The sequence below is a fragment of the Phalaenopsis equestris genome, unplaced genomic scaffold (genome assembly GCF_001263595.1).
Source record: "Phalaenopsis equestris unplaced genomic scaffold, ASM126359v1 Scaffold000016, whole genome shotgun sequence".
NCBI classification, from domain to species: Eukaryota; Viridiplantae; Streptophyta; class Magnoliopsida; order Asparagales; family Orchidaceae; genus Phalaenopsis; species Phalaenopsis equestris.
The window spans coordinates 216,711-239,988 of NW_018164458.1; the positions used below are offsets into that span (position 1 = coordinate 216,711).

Here is a 23,278-nt window from a genome sequence, read left to right on the forward strand (position 1 = left end):
TTTCTTCTTCATTCATGTATTTTGCTTGTCTCAGATTCTGAGGATGTATAAGTCAGCATTGTTGTTAAGGGTCCATAGAAATCCTAACACATCAAATTACCCTAGTAATTTCGAAACCACATCACCTCACCCTATAGTTACTCTCATGGCTGTATCGGTCAAATATTATTCTCAAAACTCACCTCCTTATCTCACAGTTATAAAACTCAATGGGCACGACTACCTAGAGTGGGCTCAATCCATAATATACTAGCGATCAACGAGACATGAAAATTTCGTATTTAACTGGGAAAAATCAAAACCTATTGTTGGAGATCCTAATCTGAAAAAATAGTAGTCCGAAAATTCTTTGGTTATGGCTTGCCTTGTCAACTCCATGGAACCTGCCATAAAAATGCCACTTCTTTTATTTGCCACAGCTCGAGATACATTGGAGATTGTTCGAAATCTCTATATAGACATGAAGAAATTTTCCCAAAGTTTTAACTGAAAGCCCGACTTTGGAGATCAAAACAAAATGACATGGATGTTACTATGTCTTATGAGTTCATAACATTATGGTAGAAACTTGATTACTGTTATGATGATATTTGGGAAAATTCAAATGATTATGCTTGTCACAAGAAGAGAAGAAAATGACGGCTTCAATCGGAGTTTTGACGAAGGTCAAGGTTGCATTCTTGGTAGGAAACCCCTGCCCTCTATTCGAGAAGTTTTTTTTGTTGTTAGGCGGGAAGACGCAAGGAGAAAAAATATGTTGTGCAACTTTTAATCTTCTTGTAACGTTGAACAAGAAACTCAGCTCTTATGTTAAAAGGGGTCGACACTGACAAAGGAGGGCGTAAGAAATCATGATGTGATCATTTGCAAAAAATAATAGCACATGAAATAAACATTTTGAAAACTTCATGGTAAACCTGCAAATAGAAATCAAAATCCAAGCTTGAAGGTTGAGCTTATCAAGCCATTGTTGTAGAAACTCAAAGGCCTCCTATTAACTCGATTGTTATCACTTTCATCAAAGGGCAATTAGAGCACTTGCACAAATTGTTTCAATCTCCAAAATTGTCCTTGACTCTGTCTTAAATCTTTAACCATTGTTTTGTTATGTGTTATTTCTAATTTTTCTTATTCTTGGATATCTCAACTAGCACATGACTCGTTCTAAAATGTTTTTCTTCTATAGACCTTGTGTATGCAATAAAAAGGTCAAAATTATCGATAGTTCCCTCTTGGTAATTATCGAGATAAGAATTGTCAAACTCTCAACGTTCCTAACCTTCATGATATTCTCCATCTTCCTAATCTATCACGCAACTTATTGTCCATTAATAAAATTACTACTAATCATCAATGTCAAGTTAATTTCTATTCTTCTTATTGTGAGTTTTAGAAATTGATTACGAGGAGAATGATTAGCAATGCTAAGGAAAATGATACAACAATAACAACAACAACAACAGTAAAACCTTTATCCCACTAAGTGGGTCGGCTACATGAATTCTTTTTCTTCATTGCGTCTTATTTAGTGTCATATTTTCATTTAATTCTAATAAATTAAGATCATTTCTTAGACAATATCCCCAAGTCTTTCTAGGTTTACCTCTGCTTTTCTTAACATAAGTCGAGTCTAAAACATCTACTCTTCTAATTGGATCATCAGATAGTCGATGGATCATCAGAGATCATCAGATAGTCGACGTTTAATGTGACCAAACCAACTAAGACAACTCTCTCTAATTTTGTTTGTCACAAACATACTTATCACGGATATATTCATTTCGCATTTTGTCTGTAAGTGTAAAGTCACTTATCCACCTAATCATTCTCATCTCCCCAACAAGTAACTTAGTTTTATGCTTCTCTTTTAAAGACCAACATTCAACACCATAACGCATTGCAGGTCTCACCACCATCTTATGAAATTTTCCTTTCAGTCTAATCGGTACTTTTCTAGCACACAATAGGCCTGAAGCATTTCTGCACTCCAACCTACCAACTTGAATTCTACTAATAACATCCCCATCAATATCGCGATCATTTTGAACAAGAGACCCGACATATCTAAAGCATTCACACCTTTTCATAATTCGATCACCCATAGGTACATTTCTGTCACTAGAGATATTACTAAAATTACATTCCATGTATTCAATTTTAGTTCTACTCAAACGAAGGCTTTTAGACTCCAAGGTGGACCTCCATAATTCAAGTTGTTCCAAAGCTTTTTCTCTCGTATTACCCACGGGAAGGATATCATCAGCAAAAAGCATGCACCAAGGTACATCCTCCTATAAGTGGCCAGTAAAACCATCCATAACTAAAGCAAAATGATATGAGCTTAAAGTCGATCCCTGGTGTAAACCAACAGAAATAGGAAAATATTTGGTCAATCCTCCTATTCAGACACAAGTAACAGCTCTTATATACATATCTTTAATGACTTGAATATAAGTCATATCAACATCTTTCTTCTCAAGAATTCTCCAAAGGACATCTCTTGGAACCTTATCGTAAGTTTTTTTCTAAATTAATAAAAATTATATGTAGATCTTTTTTGTTCTCTCTTAGCTTCTCCATAAACCTCTCTAAATGTATAGCTTCCGTAGTAGATCTGCACGGCATAAATTCAAATTCATTATGAGAAATCTTTGTAATACGTCTTAACCTATGTTTAATTACTTTTTTCCATAATTTTAAATTATGACACATCAACTTAATTCCTCCATAATTTGCACAATTTTGTGCATCCCCTTTATTCTTAAAAATGGGGACCAAAATACTCCTCATCCACTTGTCCGCCATCTTTTTAGTTTTTAAGATATTATTAAAGAGTTTAGTAAGTCAAGAAACTCTCAAATTTCATAAGTATTTACACAATTCAATTGGGATATTATCAGGTCCTACAGACTTTTCACCCTAGCTTTTCTTTAATGCCTCCTCAATTTCTTTTTTATTAATGTGATGGTAAAAATGAAACATTTTATTATTATTTATGATATTAAGATCACTAAAATCGATCGTATTTTCCGAAACTTCATTAAATAGTTTATCAAAATAAGTCAGCCATCTATTATGAACATCTTTTTCTACAAAAAGTACCTTTTGATTTTCATATTTAATACACTTAAGTTAAATCTTTACTTCTCTTATCTCTTTGTTTTTCTAGTTTATACATTTATTTTTCAGTCTCCTTAGTATCTAATCTATTATAAACTTCACTAAAAGTAGAATTTTTAGCGTCACAGATTGTTCTCTTAAACTCCCTAAAGGTCGTTTGATATTTTTCTCAATTTTCTAAACTTTTACATTTAAATCAATTTTTATAACATAACTTCATATATTTTATCTTTTTCTATACATTATTATTCCATCACCAATTATTTTTATTTATAAAAACTTTTCTTTTGATTATCTAAGTAAAACTTTTGTCACTTGTTTAAAAGTGTGTTTGTTATTTTAACCCACATAGAATTTGTTTCTTCATGTACATTCCAAATTTTAAAATCTTGAATTTTACTCATAAAAATTATTTTATTTGTTTTTTAGATACCCTCATCTAATTCTACGACGATGATTCCTAGTGTTTTTTATTTTACAACTCTTTATCTTAAAATCTAGAACTAATAATCGATGTGAGTATCTCACTTGGAATTACCTTTCAATCTTTACATTCTTGATGATCTCTTCTTCTCATAAGAAAATAATCAATTTGTGTTTTTCATTTTTAAAAGTAATGATATGCTCATCTTTTTTTTGAAAAAATTATTAGCAATAACAAAATCATACGCTAAAGTGAAATTTAATATAGCTCTACCTTATTCATTAATCACTCTAAAATCGTAACCATCATGAATATTTCTAAACTTTTCCATCACTCTACTGACATGTTCATTTAAATCTCTACCAATAAAAATTATTTCAATAGATCATTTGTATTAAGTCCTCTAAGTCATTCCAGAATTTATCTTTAAAATATATATCTAAACCTACTTGAAGAGCATAAACATTTATAATATTAAAAATCTTAGTATCAATAATAATCTTAAGTGTTATACTTCTATTTCCAACTCTATTAATTTTATAATATTATCTTTAAATCTCTTATCTATAATTTCACATACAACATTTCTAATGCAACTATTACCTGAATATCAAAGTTTAAAACCTAAGTTATTAATCTTCTTAGTCTTTTCAACAACTCATTTAGTTTCTTGAACACATAAGATGTTTATCTTTCTGTGAATCATAATATTAACTAATTTCATTAATTTACACGTGAGGGTACCTATATTCTAAGACCATATCCTAATATTAGTTTCATGGACCAACTTCTTTACCCTCGTCTGTCCGTAATGTGGAAACGTTTGCTTATTTGACACAACACCTAGGCGTTGGTGTAGCGGCCCTTGCACACTTTTCACTATATTCAAACCATACAGTACTTCCAAGGGACGCCCTATCAGTTACACAATGATCAAATGGATTCTTGTCTTGATTTTTTCGACAAGTTTTACGTTGGTTATCAACTACCCAACACAACCCTCCACTTTTCTCATCCGGGTTTAGGATCGGCAATGACAGTGTTGCAAAGGAAAAGGATATACTCAATTATTTCAACGATGGACTTGACTTGAATAAATAATGTCAAAGTATTGGTTTAAATTTTCTTTATGTTTCTAAAGACTATGAAATTGTGTTATCGCTGACGAGGAGCGGGATGTGTAAATATCGCAATCAAAGCACTAACGTGGGAGGGATGCGAAGATCTTGTGATCAGGGTTATTTTCATTCCTTTTCTTTTTTTTATTTTTAAGTAGTTTCAATTTTTCTTTCATCGTATACTTTCATTTTACCAGATCATATGAATGATCAAGATAAGAGAGGAATCGAGAAAGACGGACATATGATAAAGACAACAAACAAGAGAATGAACATGGAGATCCTACGTGCGATAAATTCTTAAGGAAAGGTCATATGTCCGCCAAAATAAGATCAGGCGAAAGCATCATAGACCAATATTCGCGAAGAATACCTTTGTATACTACCTAAAACCAGAGATTTGGTATGTTTGTCTGTTCTTAGGTCTAGAGTGCTCCCAAAGGGACGTATCCCTTGGGGGTTGTACCTTGATCCAAAGGATTTTTGCTTGTATTAGTAGTTTCGAGTAGCACAGGGCTATCAAAGGATGGATATGTCGTAGGGGAATTACTTGATGCTTTCAAAGCTCCTACTAAGCCACGGGGCAGAGAGTTTCTCACGATCCCTGCGTGGGTAACGTAATCATCGGCATACAAAGCCTGCGAAATAACCAAATCATCCCGACGGGAAATCCCGATATATCAAAGCACATCATGGTCATAAGGGTAAAGAACAAATCATCGTATCTCAAATGGGAGGCAGCTTATTGGCAATCAGGTCTTTGATATGATGCCAACGAAGGAAAAATGAGCGACGGGGCTCGACAGGGGTCCCTGGAAGGTAGAGGTAGCTGTGTCAGGTTACAACGGACCTGTCATCTCAAGCTACTAAGACCCTAAGTCTATCTGGTCGTGAAAGCAATCGACCGAACACGTCTAGAGATCCCCATTTAGCAATCTGTGAATTACGTCGTTCACTGGGGACCTTAGAAGCTCTAAGGTGAGAGGAACAAAACTCTATTTTATGACTGTCAGGTGGAGCTCTAAATGGTAGGACTTATACTTGTCGATATGGCAAGGATGCCGCTGGAAAAGAGAAGAAAGGGATGTTCAACCACAAAGCTAGAAAACACTCCCTACAAAAGGACTTACAACCCGACTTGGTCGATGAGTCTTCTAATGACCTAGGCACGCTAGACAACCTTGGGTCAGTCGGGTTGATGAAGCACGAGGTTTCTCTTCGGGACATGCAAATGATGTAATTATTTAAAGCGGTTCTTAGATATTGAGGATGACTTATTATATGACTTGGGTTATACTCGTGTAATGCAGCCTGTTTTAAAATTGGTCTGAAGGCTATGTAAGAAAGTTAAATACAGATTTTAAAAACTTTGAATATTTTAATCATAAGTTTTAGTTTATCTTGAATCTTTTATTAGAAGTTTTTTATAGAAAAATTTACAATTTTAAGGTCTTAGCGAGCTTAAATTGCTTTTTTCGTGATATCCAAGATAAACCAGAAAGAAATAAGAAAGAAAGTCAAAGCATGCAAACACGCAACTGAAAGGTAGAGCACTCCAAGATATAAAAGATACTAGTGTTGTTGGGTCAGAAACATATCTCAGGAAAAGCAGAAATGCTGTCGAACTCCGCATATACATGTTTGGTCCTAGACCTATTCAAAAATAAAGAATTCAGACTCAAGATACGGGACTCGAGCCGCCACTCTTGGTCTCTGTCACGTGGTTCAATGCGTCGTCCTTTTCGAAACCCGTGCTCATACCTTATTTCCGATACAAACAGCCTAGGGACTCTATCAAGTACATTTGAATGAGAGAATAAAGATTTGATCTACCTGAAACAATGTTAGCAGGAAGGCCAACAAACATACACCATATAAATAGCCGTGTCTTTTAATCGGGGTAGCTGAATGACACCTGCAAGCAAAATGTTAGAAATCATTACTTGCTCCCTTCTAATGATATTTGTGTGTGTGCATCTATATAAGCACGGTTCTCTGTAGAGGAACACCCGGCTATACTATCATACATATCAAGCACACGAGCACACCAAAAAGCACAAAAGTGACGTATGGCTAACACGAGCAATCATCCAGCAAAGAATAATAGTCAAAAGGCATCCAAAAAAAATCCACATATCATCCTAAATCCTAGCCTAGCACACCATCTAATGAGAAGTGTCCTAACTAGTATTTAAATGTAGGGTAAGTCTTCAGGTACGTATGACTTTGATGGGATTGCCACACTGGCCCCGTTATAAAGATCCAAGGGATCTGAAGGGTGTCACATTAGATGGATTTTGAAAAGATTTGGTCTTATATATGGTCTAGTTTGTTACATGCATAATTTTAAAATTATGGCGAATGTAGTAAGTAGAAAAATATGTTCTTTTTAACTTTGAAATAAAAGTTATTAAATATGTGCCCGTAACATGCAAGATAACACTAGTTAGATCTCTTGGATTACATTATACTCGTGTAAATCCCGATGTTTTATCTTGCTATACATGCACGCATACAAATGCAAATGCAAACAGTCGTATGATAGAAGTGGTGGGGGTGAGTGTTGTAGAAGCAATGACTCAGAAATGGGGGCGTGTCGTGGAGATAGAGCCCCAAAGGATAGGTGTGTCATGGAGGCAGAGGCCCGAAGAAGTGGGCATGTAGTGGAGGCAGAGGCCCGACGGGTGGGTGTATCATGAAGGCAGAGGCCCAGAAGATGAGTGCATTATAGAGGCAGTGGCCCAATGAATGAGTGTGTTGTGGAGGTAATGACCCGAAGGGGTGAGCGTGTCATGAAGGTAGCGGCTCGAAAGATCGGTGTGGCATATAGGCATTGACCCAAAGGACTAGGCGTGTCGTGGTGGTAGAGGCCCGACAGATGAGTGTGTCGTGGAGGCGGTGACTTGAAACAGTGGGCATGTAATGAAGGCAACAGTTCGACGGATGGGTGTGTTGTGGATGTAGAGGCTTGAAAGGGTGGGCATGCCTTGGAGTCAAAGGCTTGAATGGGTGGATGTGTTGTGGAGACAGTGACCAAAAAATGTGGATGTGTCGTAGAGGCAGAGGCCAGACAGATGAGTATGTCGTGAATGCTGTGAACTGAAAGATGTGATGAACCTCACTTGGGAGAATCATACAAGTGGGATTGAGTATGAATGGGCACTCGAAATGCATCTCAAGCAAGTGACAATGACTATGCAAGCTGACTTGCAAGACATATAAGGCAAGAGGTATTGTGCTTGGTAGTCTAGGGCATAGAACGCCACCGAGAAGAATTACACCTTACCCCAAAAACGACTAAACACATGCAAATGGTAGACACATGCAGGTAAAGTGCATCATACAAGCAAGCAATCAGACACATGCACATACAAAACATTCACCAGCAAGTGATAGATGGACCAGGCTAGGGCGGCCAATCAGACCTAAGTGATTGGTTGACCAAGCCGGGATGGCCGGTCAGACTAAAGTGGTCGATTGACCTGCTGGGGTGGTCAGTTGAGGCAAAAGTGATGTCGTCTGGTCCAGGGCAGTCGGTCGAGGCAAGAGTGATGTCGACTGGGCTGGAGCAACCGATTGAGGAAGAAGTGATGCCAACTGGATTGGGGCGACCGGTCGAGGCAAGAGTGATGCCGACCAGGTCGGGGCAGCCTGTCGAGGTAAAAATATTGTCGGGGCGGCCGGTCGAGGTAAAAATATTGTCGGGGCAGCCGGTCGAGGAAACGTGCAAGTGCAAGATGCTCCATGCAGGACACACTTGACATGATTCAAAGCAAACGATCATGCTCGATGACAAGCCACACTTGTGCTAACAATCACACGTTAGACACCTAAGGTTTAGCACTTGTATGTGCAGCATAGCCACCTCCTGCTTCGACGAGTTGTGTGGGGAGTTTCACCTCCGGGTCTTCAAATGGGAGACTCTCCACAATGTTGTGAAAATAGCTAGCTATAAAGCTTTTTCCATTTCACAACTCATCCTAACTTTGCAAAGTGAGCTGCCTACAGAGTTTTTTTGAAGTTGCAAAGTCCAAACATCTCAACCCCTCCAAGGAAGGTTGGGGAAAGCCAAAGCAAGAGGAGATTGGGATTCCAACCTGCCAGAATTTAGGTCTAGGGTTCAGAGAGGAGGATCGCTTGGCTCCGCATAAGATTTGGCCACGCATGAGAATTCTAACCTAGGACTTCCTCTAGGAAAGCAACGATCAATCCGAGGGAGTGTGACCGCGCCACCTAACATCGGTCGTCCACGCTCACCCCATGTAAGCGCCTGAACTCACAACCAATCTTAAGCTATTCCTAGGGCTAGCTAAGATGGAAAGACGCAAAGGTTTAGGGATGTTATACTATCGCGGTAGCTCACGCTCTTGTTCTAGATGAAGCTCTCCTAACAATAGAAGAGAAGTCTATGTTCTGGCGGTGCTCCAGCGATCCTCCGACGAGCTTTCCCCGAGCTAGGATGACTCTTCTTTAGTTTAGGGGAGTGGATGCCTTGCTCTCTTGCTTGTCGAGCCCTTCCTCATGGAAATCCTCTCGCACACTCAAAAAATGAGGTGGAGGAAGATGAAGAAGATGAGGAAGGAGTTAAAGGAGAAGAGGAAAATGAGGGAGAAGCTCCCCTAGCTTTCTCCAAGTGCTCTCCAAGGTTCTCCCAAGCTTCTCCAAATGCTCTCCCCAAACCTCTCCAAACTCCTTCAACCTATCGACGAAGAATGTGAGAGAAAGGGAGACTGATTAGCTCGATAAACGTTGATTGAGTGGGGGGGGGGGGGGTTTTCCCTTCGTTTAAACCACCTCACCCCGCCAATTGATTGAGATTCCCTCATTAGATCCCTAAGAAGCTTCTAAAGGAGGGTTAAAAGAGGCATTTCAATCCCTCTTTTCTCATCCCGAAGGTTCATCATCACGGCTCTGCAATTTTGGCTGCCTCAGGTGTCAAAACAGTGCCAAAAATGGCTATTTTCCGTGATTTGAGAAGAGACTGGCGCCTAGGCGTTTGGACCCTGGCTCCTAGGTGTCAGTCTGGCGCCACTCGCTTCTCCCTCACATATACTGAATTCGATGAAGCATCGGGGAGATATGCATAAAACTCCCTCACCACAGAAATCACTGCTATAGCGGTGGTGTAGCAAAGGGCATCCCAATTTCTGCTAACAATCATGCTTTTAACTTGACCTCTGGGGCTAATGAAGCCCCGCTCAGCAATTAGCTTCTTTGACACTAAGTGTTCATTATACTTCTCCTGAGTTTTAGAGTTAATGAACTTCTTCTTGTCAATAGAATCTTTACCCATGCTATAAGATGTTTTTGGGGCCATGGAAAATAAGAACAACGATAGCTATGGCGAAAAATGAACTTGCAAATGATAGAAATGCGATCAATATGTTAGTTAAGAGGTAAATCAGCTCTCCCCTCAATCTCTTCCTCTTCTTTGCGGTTTCCCCTAAATCTTCTCAAATTCTTGGATGAAAAAGGAAATTCAAGCATAAAGTAATGAAATTTACCTCTTGAAGATGAATTTCACCCTTCAAACCCTCGAGATCAAGCTCAAAACAAGGAGAAAAGGTTTTCCTAATGATCGCCCTTATATCATCGGTGAGGAGTTGGGGAAGAAAATAGCATGAAAATGACTTAATTTGGGCGATTTAAGTTGCTTAAATCGAACCGAGAACCTGGTGCTAATGAATTAAGCCACACATTGGCTTTATTCCTCTGGTAAAAGAGAAAAAGTCTAAATCAAATTGTATCATTAGAAACTCTGTAATATCTAAATGTATCGTAGGGTTCTAATCATTAGCACTATAATCAAGGACTGAATCTTCATTAATTTGTTGATCCACCATTTCTACAACAAATTCTTAGAGTCTTTTCTAATTTCTAATCCTCCTAAAAGTTCTCTCTAGATCTGAGTTGTATGGTTCAAGGTCCGCCGCTCCTAAACTTCACATTCAACTCTAAAGACTTAACTAATATGATAGATATCAAGCACTTCAAACACTCAAAAATATTTTTGTATTTTAGATTTTCTATTAAATAGACACACAGTAACTAGACACGCTAAGTAACAACAGTACAATTTTCAAATATATGTATTACAGGTTCAACTAAAATTTTTTTAACCTTCGCATCCCAGACAACGGTGCTAGAAACTTGATCCGCCCCAGCGATTATCACAATAATGTAAGTCCTGGTAATGGCACCAGAAACTTGATCCGCTCCCTTGCTAATTAATTGAGTTTTTAAAATTAGTTATTATTACTCACTGGGGTTTTTCACATAAGTATACGTATCGTTTCAGTAATGTAGGACTCTATTGAGTCTGGATTATCACTCCCACAGGAAAGGAGGTCACGAGTTCTTTAAGCGATATTCTATTCTACTACGCTAAGGTCTTAGTTTGAAATGCAAATTAAAATAGTTTTTATAATAATTGCTCCTAAATTACAGCACTAAGTCTAAAGCTAAATCTAACTATATCAATTGGTTTGGTGAATTTCAAGATATGAAAGCTATCCTTCTCTTGTGATTGCCTAAGTTGATTGTAGGATCAAATACCAAGAGTTTCAAATATAGCTAGTGAAAAAAAGGAGCATATACCGAATGCGTGAAGAAGCGTGGTTTAACTTATTAAGTGTTTCTTCCGTCACCCTAGAAACCCCCAAAGTTATACCCATCAAAACCAATCTCCCTATCTATTTGCATTTCTCTATGTACTAACTTTTCTTCATTCATTAGTTCAATGTGATCTCCCTAGTTGTTCATGTCATAGCTCATCCGAGTCTTTATGGGTTCACAACAAATTTTAATAATTCATATGGCCATTACAAAAAGTAGATGAGGCATAGAAGGAATGATTATCACATTAGTATTAAAATCTAATTCTAGAAGCATTCAACACATCCTACAAATCCTGCATATTCATCACAAGAGAAAAGTAAAGGAAATCTACTCACAAAGCATGAAGAATACAATGGAAAGTTATGGTTGATTTTACTATTTTCTTCATGTGGGAGTCATCCCCTATATTTATCTTGTAATCGTTTTCTATGAAATTGAAGAGGAATATGTTTGTCTACTCTTTTAATAGTTTTTTTTCCCCTTGATTATCTATAAATATCAGCACATTTGGTAGCAACCATCAACCTTGTGTGTGTCTAAAGGCTATTTTGACAAGTTTGGGAATGCTAAAGCTTGTGTGAGTTAGTGTAGTACATGAATCATTTTTGGCATCCTGGATATATTGTAGGAATGAAGTAATCTGATCGAAGTTCTCTAGGAACTTTTCTTAATCAGTATCTCTTAAGCAAGAAGCGCAAGGTTGAATTTTGACTCTGAAAAACTAGTTGTTTGATTATGTATCAATTCAAGATAATTAGGGCTTCAACATGTATGATGATTCTAAACAAAACTTGGCATTACTACTTTGCGTAGAGTGGAACATCACAATCTCGAGTCCAGTACACTAATAGATGAACATTTATCAATGGCTAAGGTCCACCGCTACTATATAAGGACTAAACTTCTAATGTATGACTATTCTTTTGCTCTCATATGGATATCAATAATATCCCTCTTTGCATCACTTACTCAGCCGGACGGAAGATTTTTAACTCCATCTACCAAGTGGATGCTATGTATCCATCATCAAATATTTTCAAATATTCAAACCAGCGAAATTATTGCATCTGATATCACTTATCAAGAGGTTGGAACTTTGGGGGCATTAGTTAAAACCAATACACTAACTAGTAGATGGACACCCATCAATTCAAAAGCTTAGGCTGATGGATAAGGCTCACTTCTTAAGAACTCAACTCATATTTCATTTCTAATGTGGGAAACTATTTTCTACTATTGATCTTACAATCTATGTGGTGCTTTTATCATATATTTTGTTAGGTGATAATAACAGTGAACTTTTTTTTTTATTGCATATAAATGAACTTATACTCGTTGCAAGACAAAGGCAGATAAAGTAATATGTTTATGCTTGGTCTCAATTGTTTTTTTTTTTTTTTTGTTCTATGGTGGATGATTGCATTCGTGTATATTACTTGAGCAAGAAAATGGTTGTCATCTTTGATCTTTATGCAAACTTTTGTTTTTGCTTGATGAGGTTACTAATTAGGAGAAACACTTTAGAGCCTTGTTCTAGATCCACTCAACTATTTGGGACATATTTGATTGAACTTGTATGAATTATTTTTGTCTTTTTTTTCTGGCATATACCGGCTATACATGAACTTATCTTATTAATGTAATAATAATCTTTTATTTTTGGTATAAAAAAAGTTACTTTTGAGTGATGTGTGAACCGAACGAAATCTTCCTTGTGCCGACTTGTCATAATTTGTCCTAGGCAAATTTCATTGCCTCAACTGGTTTAACTTCTTATCCCCTTTTTATTTCTGCTCTATTCAACAGCTTAAGGGATCATCCTCTCTTCCATAAAATAGTAAAGCAGCGCGAGAAACACGAAGATATCAAGTCCCTTGCAAAATGTCTCACTGGCTTGAGCAGTGGAAGGCAAAGGTGGGCACGCCTCCAATTTTTTTTCATACATTTGTTTCGAGCAGTTGGTGTTAATATCAGCATTGTTTCTAGTATCAAATGACTCTTCTCTTTTGGTTACTTGATTTCTTTTCTTTCGTCAGAAGACAAATAAAATCCTGTTAGTATGTACTTGGGCAACGTTTTCAATTAATTACTTGAACAACATTGAACAAAATCTTTTGAGCAATTTTCCTTTTTTTTCTCTCATTTGGGGGATTTCAGAAAGCATATTGAGAATCATTTATATCATGTTCTGCATCTCAATATCATTCTGTTGCCAGGCCACTTTGGGATGAGCTAAACCACTGCAAGAATCCTGTTCTACTCATTGTGGGAGAAAAAGATATCAAATTCAGAAGAATCGCAGAGGAGATGCGCAACGAAATCAAAAACTCTTGTCCCAGTGAAGTTAACGGTAAAGGAGATTTATGTGAAATGGTCGTAGTTCCAGAATGTGGCCATGCAGCGCATTTGGAGAACCCTTTCCCAGTGATTAATGCTGTGAGGAAATTCTTGACAAGACTGAACAGAAAATAGCATTTGTTTTAGATTTCAGGTTTCTCTAGAATTCATCCCAGCTGATCAACTGAAGCTTCAATAAGGTACTAGTATTATTCAGGTTTAATGTTTCTTTTCTTGCTACTGCTCACTGGTTTCTCATTCTTTGGCATGTCGATGCCTCTAAGATTTAGTTTAAAATAAATTTATTCAACTTTTTATCATGTATTTTTTATTAATCTATGATATTTCATTAGAAATACTATAATTGTCATTTCTGCAGGCCGGAAAAATTGTTGATAGAAGTATAATGTTGGGATGCGTATGTGTACCATGATTACTAGAGTTGTGAAGTAGTTTTCTGGCTGATTTTTTACCCAATTTTCACTACAACGACATTCTTAATTTCTCTCAAAGAGTAAATCGAAATCTAAAGAATTGCTGGAATTCTAATATGTACATTCATAACATGGGTTTAAATGGGGTATTACAATGTTTTACAAATAAACCCCTAGACTTCTTCAACATTTCCTTTTTACCAATAGGACCCTAAATAAGGTCCAATTCCCAACACTCCCTCTCAAGATGGGCAAAAGACATCCTCTAAGTCTATCTTGCCACATAACCTAGACAGATCTAATGAATTAAATCCTTTAGTAAGGCAATCAAGCATTTGCTCTCCTAGTGGTTGCATGGCTTAGCTCCAGTAGCCCGTTATTCAGCTTTATCATGATGAAGAATCTATCAATCTCCACAAGCTTGGTTCTATCGTGTTGCTTAGGGTTGTTGGTAATGTTGATTGTTGACTTGTTGTCACACCACTACTTCATTTGAATTCTTTGGTCTATCTTGAGCTCAACCAACGAGGTTCTCAGTCACATCATCTAGGCAACTCCTAAGGTCATGGCCCTGTACTCTGCCTCTATTGTTGACCTTGCTAGTACATATTGTTTCTTGCTCTTCTAAGGTGGATTTTCTGTCATCAGCACAACTCGCTTAGTCAGCGGCACAAAAGTCTTCAATGTCTACATGTTCATTCTTCCTGAACATCAACCCCTTCCCTGGCGCACTCTTTAAGTGCTTTAAAATCTAATACATTGCATTCGTATGGCCCTTCCTTGGATCATGCATGTAGTGGCTCACCACGCTCACTGCAAAAGAGATGTCGAGGCCAGTCTGACATACATTGATTAGATAGCCCATCAATCTTTGGTACCTCACACGATCAACCGGTTCTTTTGCCTCTGCACTCAACTTGTCCTTCTGGTCAATTAGAGAAACTGCAGGTTTGTACCCTAACATGCATGTTTTCGTGAGGAGATTTAGTACATATTTTCGTTGGTACAAGACCACCACGAGTCACTTCAATCCTATGAAAGTATCTAAGCTGTCCAAGATTTTTTACCTCAAATTCATTTCTCAATCTTACCTTTAATTGGGCAATACTTATCTTATCATCATCAGTGATAATGATATTATAAACATACACAGCAAGTATAGTGGTGTGACATTCATGTTGTCAAAAAAATGTCATATGGTCTACATTGATCTGCTAATATTTCATGCCCATCATAGCATTTCTAAACTTATCAAACTAGGCTTGAGGAGACTACTTCAAGTCATACAGTGACTTCTTGAGCCTACACGTATTGTTCATCGTCTGGATTGTACTGAATCCTGATGGTATCCCCATATATACCTCCTCCAATAACTCACTAAGAGAAATGTGTACTTCACATTGAGTTGGTGTAACTCCACCCACCATTTACTGTAAGAGAAACTAGTGCTCTCAGTGCGCTCATCTTTGCTACTGATGCAAAGGTTTCATCATAGTCAATGTTATATATCTGAATGTACCCTTCGACCACCAGTCATTCTTTGTATTGCTCTACCTTCCCTTCTGGAGTTTGTTTTATTGTGAAGATTAACTTGCACCCAATTTTTTTCTTCCCCGTTGGTAGTAAAACCATCTCCCATGTTCATTTTTTATTGAGAGCCCTAAACTATTCATGCATAGCCACTTTTCACTTGGGATCCTTCGTAGTAATCTGCCAACACTTCGGTATAGATACGATGTATAAAGATGCAATGAGTGCTTCATATAAATGTGATATGTTAGATTATGAAACAAAGTGAGCAATGTTATGCTCTCACCTAAAATGTTTGGGAAGATGGCACGCATCCTTGCGAGAAGTCCTCTTTAAAGTTAGGAGAAGGGAGAGGAGGAGTTGTATCACCTTGGAGTTCTGAATTGGAGGTGGATGGTGTAGGTGTCTCAAAGAGTCGAGAAAGACTGGGACAATGAACTAGCTGGCACAAGTGGCACTGGAAGCATTGTTCGCTCATTTTGTTTTCTTCTCCATGTATGCACCCTTAGCACATCTTCAGCTTGAATCCAACACCTATGGGTTCACTCTTCATTTTTTCGGTTCCTCAACTAATTCATCCCACGCCACGGGACAAGCATTGCTCTCACGTTTGCAACTCTTTCACCATTGTTACTCACCTTTTCTTGCCCCATATATTTTGTATCTGGTGAGTCACCGAGTGGTAAGTCCACCTCTTGGGTATACTACGGTTCAATTTCTCTAAATGATAAATCCATGCTCACAAACTTTTTTTTTGTTATTGGGCTCTAGCACATACCCATTTTGGGTAGCAGAGTCACCCGCAAACGCATTTCACAGCTCTGGGATCCAGTTTCTCTGCTGATAGTCTGTTATCATTCCCAAAACGTACATATACAAACACCTTCAATGGAAATATCTTGTTATTATCTCCTTTCAAAATCTAATAAAAAAATTTCCAATCCAACACCCTTGATGGCATCTTATTGATCAACTGGGCAACTGTCAAAACTGTTTGCCCCCTTAAGTGTTTTGGTATATTCATTTTGATCATCATGCTTCGGGCAACCTCTAACAGGTGTTTATTCTCTCTCTGTTACTTTATTTTATGTTGGTGTGTATGAATATGTGGTTTGATGTTGTATTCATTGGGCTGACAAGTATTCCCCAATTATTTTGTTGATATATTTTGTCCTATTATTAGATTTTAATACATTTACTATTGCATCATATTGAGTATGAATTGTATTGTGGAAGTCTTGAAAGCAAGCAAGAACATCACCCTTATTTTTCATCAAATATAACCAAGTAAATCGAGAAAAGCAATCAATAAAGGGCTCAGAGTATCGATAATCATTCCTAGAACTTATAGAACAAGGTTCCCAAAGAATGAATCAAACCAAAAATATCAGAACTCATATTCCCATAACTTATATAAGAGCTCTTAATAACTTGCTAAACTCACAAGTTAACAAGCAAGTTTTTGTTTATTTGTCTTTTCATATAAAGAATGATACAACTGGCTTAGTAAACTAAAACAAGAGTGTCAAATGTATCTGTGATGTAACATTAACACATCTTCCACTTTTCCCAAATTCTCCTACTCCAGTATTCTCTGCCATGAATGTCAAAGTTGAGTCCATCCACTCCTGGTCTAAGTACTAGAGTCCACTATGTCATGTTCCAATCCCAAGTATCTGGTATGTCCCTTTCTCTTGGAAAACACCTTAGAAATATCAAAAGCAACAACACATTCTAGTTAGAGAAGAATGACATTATTGGATAAAAGGTTCACTGGAAAAGAAGCATGCAAAACATTGGACAATGTCATATAATTGGTACCTCTCACTATACCCTTACCAACTACAGGCTGTGATGTATCATCAGTTGTTTGGATGCTCTCTAGTACGGCTAGGGGAGAATATGAAGAAAACTTTGTAGCAGTATTTATCACATGTTGAGATATGTTAGAATCTACTATCCATTATGATGATTATGTGGTGGAAATAGAGACAACAGCATGTGTATCTTAAGTATTTTTGTCAAAGTGGCATAAATGACAATGTTACCCTTTGATGGTGATTGGTTAGAAGCATCCTCAAGCCCATCTTTTGTTGTTTTTTGCTTCTTCAACAATTCCACACTCATGGTCCTCATTAGTAAAGACCACACATGTCTCTCCCTTCTTTGCTACTATCAGATTTGTCTGGTAGCCCCTTTTTCACCTTTTCGACCATCATGACCATGGTCTCTACCCTATCCACGCCCACCTCTCTCTCTCTCTCTTAAGGTGGCCTCGGACAAGTCTTGCTCAGATGTCCAACTTCACTACAGTTGTAGCACTTGTGAGTCACCCCCTGGACACCTACTATACCTGAGCTCGAAACAGTCAAAGCTGATCGTGCACCCGGAAGTCCACTCGGCTCAGAGTGTAGCTTAATGTAACTCTCCTTATGTATCACTCTCTCTCTCTCTCTCTCTCTCTCTTAAGGTGGCCTCGGACAAGTCTTGCTCAGATGTCCAACTTCACTACAGTTGTAGCACTTGTGAGTCACCCCCTGGACACCTACTATACCTGAGCTCGAAACAGTCAAAGCTGATCGTGCACCCGGAAGTCCACTCGGCTCAGAGTGTAGCTTAATGTAACTCTCCTTATGTATCATCAGAACGATGGCATCATCCAGTGAATGGATAGTAGTCTAAGCTAAGGGGACTGAACTTCTTTGATCAAAGGTCGAGTCAAATAGGCAGAAACTACAGTCTTCATTTGTGTAAAGATCCCCCATTTCATGGACTCCATATTACAATAGATCAACATCTGTAAGAAGTGATTAAGATCTTCTCTTGGCCACTCCAAATCTATGGCGTATTCATGAGTCAATCTATCACCCTATATCACTGCTTTTATCCCACGTTGAATTTGAAACACCCTCATCTGTTTCTCTGTCCCAGCATAAATCTTCTTCAGCTTTGCCCAAATGGGCCTCACCATTTGAATGTCGTCTATTGAAGATGCAATTGACAGAACTATCGAGTTGAGTAGCTAGGTGTAGATTAAGGTGTGTTTGGTTCTCCACTTATCCCCCTCAGCACTGTCACTCTTGGTTTGTCCCTAGCCAAATATCCCTCTAGTTTTTTCCCTACTATAGCAGTCTCGACACGACGCGACTAACTCAGATATGTGGTCAATCCATCAAGCTTCAAATCAATAGGAGGGAAATTTAGTTTCACATACATTGAAGCACGTTCTGAGGCTATGGCTTTCGTCGAGATGCTAGCTTCTTATATGAGCCCGACCAAGACCTTCAAAACTTGAAGATCCATATTTCTCAAAAGCTCCAATTATTTACCTCAAGCACTATCTCTGTCTCCTAACTTCCTTAATCACAAGGCTAGAACACATATCACACATAAATTTGATCATTCACGTCTGTACGCGGCAATCCCATCATTGTCTTCCCAGTTTGCTCTAATTGCGACTGTATCCTTTGGGTCAAGCTGCAATTCCAAATTTGCCTTCTAAGTTAAAACCTTGCAATCCCGTTGGTGCCTTCCCAATTAGCTCCAATCACAATTGTCTCACGAGGGTCGCATCATAATCCTTCCGCTGCCTTCCTAGCTAGCTCTAATTGTGATTGTATCATGAGAGACTAAGCGTAAGTAAGAGAGAACATGGAGTTTCGGGTCTCTGTAGCACTTGCTGCTATGTCGAAATGAGGACGCAGAGGTTCAGTGGGGCATAATTTTTGGTTGGTGGGCCTCTATATGTGTGCACACCGTGATCTTTTACGTGCACGCCACGATCTTCCCTGATATATGGGAGCTTCGAGCCTCTATATGGCGATCTTGACACTCTTATACCATAAAGAATCATTAAAAACCTAATTTGTCCTAGGTTGGGCCTGGGTTGGACCTTGATTGGACTGAGTCGCACTTGGGTTAGGCATGGGTTGGATAATGGTTTTTTAGGTTGGACTTGGACTTGGGTAGACTTAGGTTGGATCTTGATTAGACTGAGTTTAGACTTGATTTGACCTGGGTTAGACTTGGGTTTGATTGGGATGGACCTAAGCTGACTTGGGTTGGACTTGGTTTGGCTTGTGTTGGACCTGGGTTGGACCTGGGTTGGACCTGGGTTGGCATGGGTTCTGGTTAGCGTTTAAGTTTAAGGTTAGGCTAAGTTCAGGTTAGGTTTTAGGGTTAGGGTTAGGGTTAAGGTTAGGGTTAGGTTCGGTTCGGTTTGACTCAAGTCGGACCCAAACCCAAGCCTAATCCAAGGCTTTTTAATTGTGTTAAATTGAACTCAAATTAGCTTAGAAAAATACTTGGCACAATTTTAAAGGAGGAGGAGACTTACTAAAGAGGAGGCTGAGGTTGTTCGTTGAAGGAGGAAGCAAAAGCAATCGAACTCTTCTACATACGCTTCGAAGGGTCACAATCGCCAACTGGAAGTGTCAGTGTCGAAGCACCCTCGAAGAGAGAGGTAGGGACAGCTATTTACAGGTGATAGAGGCAGTGGCAGGAGCCTTGGCGACCGTTGATTGAGGTGGGGATCGACAATCATGATTACCTCGGTGATTGGTGCTTCCACGGATCACCGATGGAGAAGCAGCGCTACGATTCGTTGTCTGATCCGAGGACAAAGGCTACGAATTGCTGGCATGGCTCGAGGGCGTGGCCACACCAACGTCGGACGTGTCTAAACCTAAACTGACGTGGTCACGCCGATCCAACGGGGTGCTTGTGTGTGCATGTGCGCGGGAGTTTGTGTGCTCATGGGGCATGTGGACAAGCAATCCTGGCCAAAAAGGCAAACTTGACCCACTCAACAGAGGAAAACTTAAGGATTTTAAAGATAGGGTGACTTTTGGTTACATTATCTCAAGGTAAGCTTGTTGGAGTCAACATGAGGGTCTCGTGCATACGAAGAAAATGAGGACCTTAACGAAAGCTCAAATGAACTATGAACTGGTTGTTCTTAGCTCAATGTGATCAAATTTCATATTTGAGTTGAATGTGAGTTAATCATGACTTCAAATGAAGGGTTGATCGAAATGATCAAAAATAAAGTCAACAAATATCAATTCAAAGAATCCTAAAGAGTAAAATTAAGTTATGATCTACTTTAAAAACCTCAAGAGAAAGCTCATGTTCAAAATAGCAAACTGGTTCATATTTTATTTTAAGTTAGCTCCAAAATTTTTTTATTATTAAATATTTTATAAAATATGGGAATTATAAAATAATAATTTTTATTTTTAATTATATCCAAAAATATGAGATTTCTGATTTTTTTTCCCTCTTTTTACAAGAGTGCAGATAATAACTATTGCCTCATATCCGATTTTACACTTAAATAGGATTGCCATTAGGAGTAGCTTCAAATACAGACGACGATGTGGGACTAAACATAAAAGAGAATAACAGGATGTGGGCATCAGACAAAATCAAAGCTGTCCAGACACAATCTCATCTTCTCGCCTGCCCAAACAAAAAAATGAAAACTTAAATGCCTCTTTAAAATGCGTTGAACATGAAAATTTTATCAAAACTGATAATGAAGTTAGCTATGAATTTCCCTTGTTTGTTTTTTACTAGTACTTATAGGTGTAGAGCCACTAATCTCTCTTCCATGAATGTAGTTGAATCAAAAAATAATCAACTTATAATTTTATTAAAATATAATTTAATTAGTATATTGATTTACTCTCTCTCTCCTATAACCATATTTAGGTACATACCACCCATATCTTATTTATTTATATGTCTAACAACTAAACTTATATTTTTTTTATAATTAAAACACTGAAATAATTTTAATAAATACTATTATTTAATTTTTTTAACTATTTCGAGCTAAAATGAGTCAAACACAAATGAACAAACCTTTGTTAATCTTCGATTCATTTATAAACCGATCTCAAACAATTTGTTTGTGTTTGCTTCTCTTACTTAACGAACTAATCAAATACGAGTTATTTAACTAATTAAACACGAGTTGTTTGTGAACAATGAGCTTATTTAAGAACACTAATTGAGGGTTTGGTTCAAGTAGACCAAATGAGTATAACCAATGGCCATATGAGCTCAATAAGAATTTAATTAAGTGATTGAAGGTGATTGATTCAATCATTTTGATCACTTGACATCCAATGATCCCTATAAGGTTGGTTGGACTAAGCTATGTTTGAGTTTAATTGGCTTTAAAATAAGAAAATTGAGATTAAATCATTTATAAAGAGTTTTTTTAAAACCATTTAGAACCATCGATTACAATTAATTTGGTCAAACGGGCCAATTTGTTTAATATGGTTAATTTGAGCCAATGTGATTCAAATAGTTTAATTAACCAAAGCAAACTTGGTCAAATGTATATTGAGCTCAATTCATCCTTAATTAATTAAAGTGATTTTAAAAAATTGGTTATGCTCAGTTTTGTGAAATTGAACAAATTATTTCTAATGGCCTTGAGGTCAAATGGGTCAATTATGGTTAGGTTGATTAGTTGGCTTATTAGAGAATGAATTGATGTTAGTTATCATTGCCTGACTTATTAAAGCTGGTCTAGGACTAAGTTTAAATAAGTTGGGCAATTATTTAAAAGTAATTATTTTGGTCCTATTTGGACAATAAGTTAGGTTGAGTTTAATTAAGTAAAAATATCCCTTTGGTTCCACAAAAATCTATCCACCTCTTTTAGATTACTATTCATTTATTATAACATATCCAAGGAGTTGGTTGAAGACGATTTTGTTAACTACAAGAGTGTAAGTTAATTTTGACTTAATTTAGTTTTATTGAATTAGGATAGGGTTCAAATGGTTCTAGAAAAGTCTAATGGTCAAATATGATATAACCATCTATGGTTTGATAATTATACTTTGTAAGAGTTGTTTGGCTTAGTGGTTAGAGAATTAAATTAAGGCTATGTTTGGGGTAGATGCTGTTTTTTCAAGAAGCTGTTGTAAAGTTGTTTCATGGAGAAGCAGTTTTTCAAGTGCTGTTAGAAAGCTACTGCAAAAAAAAGGTGTCTGTTTGTGAGATCTGTTGTGTTGTTGTTATTTCTAATGAGAAAGGTAGTTTTTCTCTTATATATGTAATATATTGAAATAAGTGAAGTTTTCACAATATCCAAAACTAAATAACAGAAAGAAGCCATGCTACTAAAAAAACTAATAGTCCAGTCCAAAATACTCTAATACATAAAAAAAGATTAGTTATTTGACGCAAATAACTATAATAATGGGGACAACAACGGTAATCAGCAAGTCTAGAATGATGTTTGTCTTGAAATCCTGATGATCAGATCTTCGGGACAATCTCCTCACCATCTCTTCATCTTTCCTCTAATGATCAAGGTCTAGATGTACCTTGTCAATTTCATCAACCTAACGGAAATTGGCGTAATCTACAAAAGTTATATTTCTACAGCAAGAATAAAATCTTCTCTCATAATTGTCTTCCCACTTAGACTGGTACTGAACACACTTATTGCCACAATAAGCAGAGTGGAACTTTTAAAGTGCTTGATGATCTTGAGTTCGTATTTCCTATTATTATAATACAATATTGCTATAATTAAAAAAAGTTATGTTGATATAACATTCGAGACATTCTTAAAAAATATAAGCAGCTTCAAATTAAGAGCTAAAGTTTATTACTGCAAAAAAAAGAAAAGTACAACACTGGTTGTTATATATATTTTGAAAAAATACATC

At 37.3% G+C, this 23,278-nt stretch overlaps 1 protein-coding gene across 1 annotated transcript in view; it reads left to right on the top strand.

Annotated features, from left to right (window-relative positions):
• Positions 1–13,995, top strand: part of LOC110018366 (protein PHYLLO, chloroplastic) — a 186,472-nt gene extending 172,477 nt beyond the window's left edge. Inside the window, exons 28-29 of the mRNA XM_020715657.1 lie at positions 13,087–13,194; positions 13,497–13,995. Coding sequence (XP_020571316.1) covers positions 13,087–13,194; positions 13,497–13,752 — 364 coding nt within the window. The 3' untranslated portion in view covers positions 13,753–13,995. The remainder of the gene's footprint in view (positions 1–13,086; positions 13,195–13,496) is intronic.
• The last annotated feature ends 9,283 nt before the right edge of the window (positions 13,996–23,278 follow it).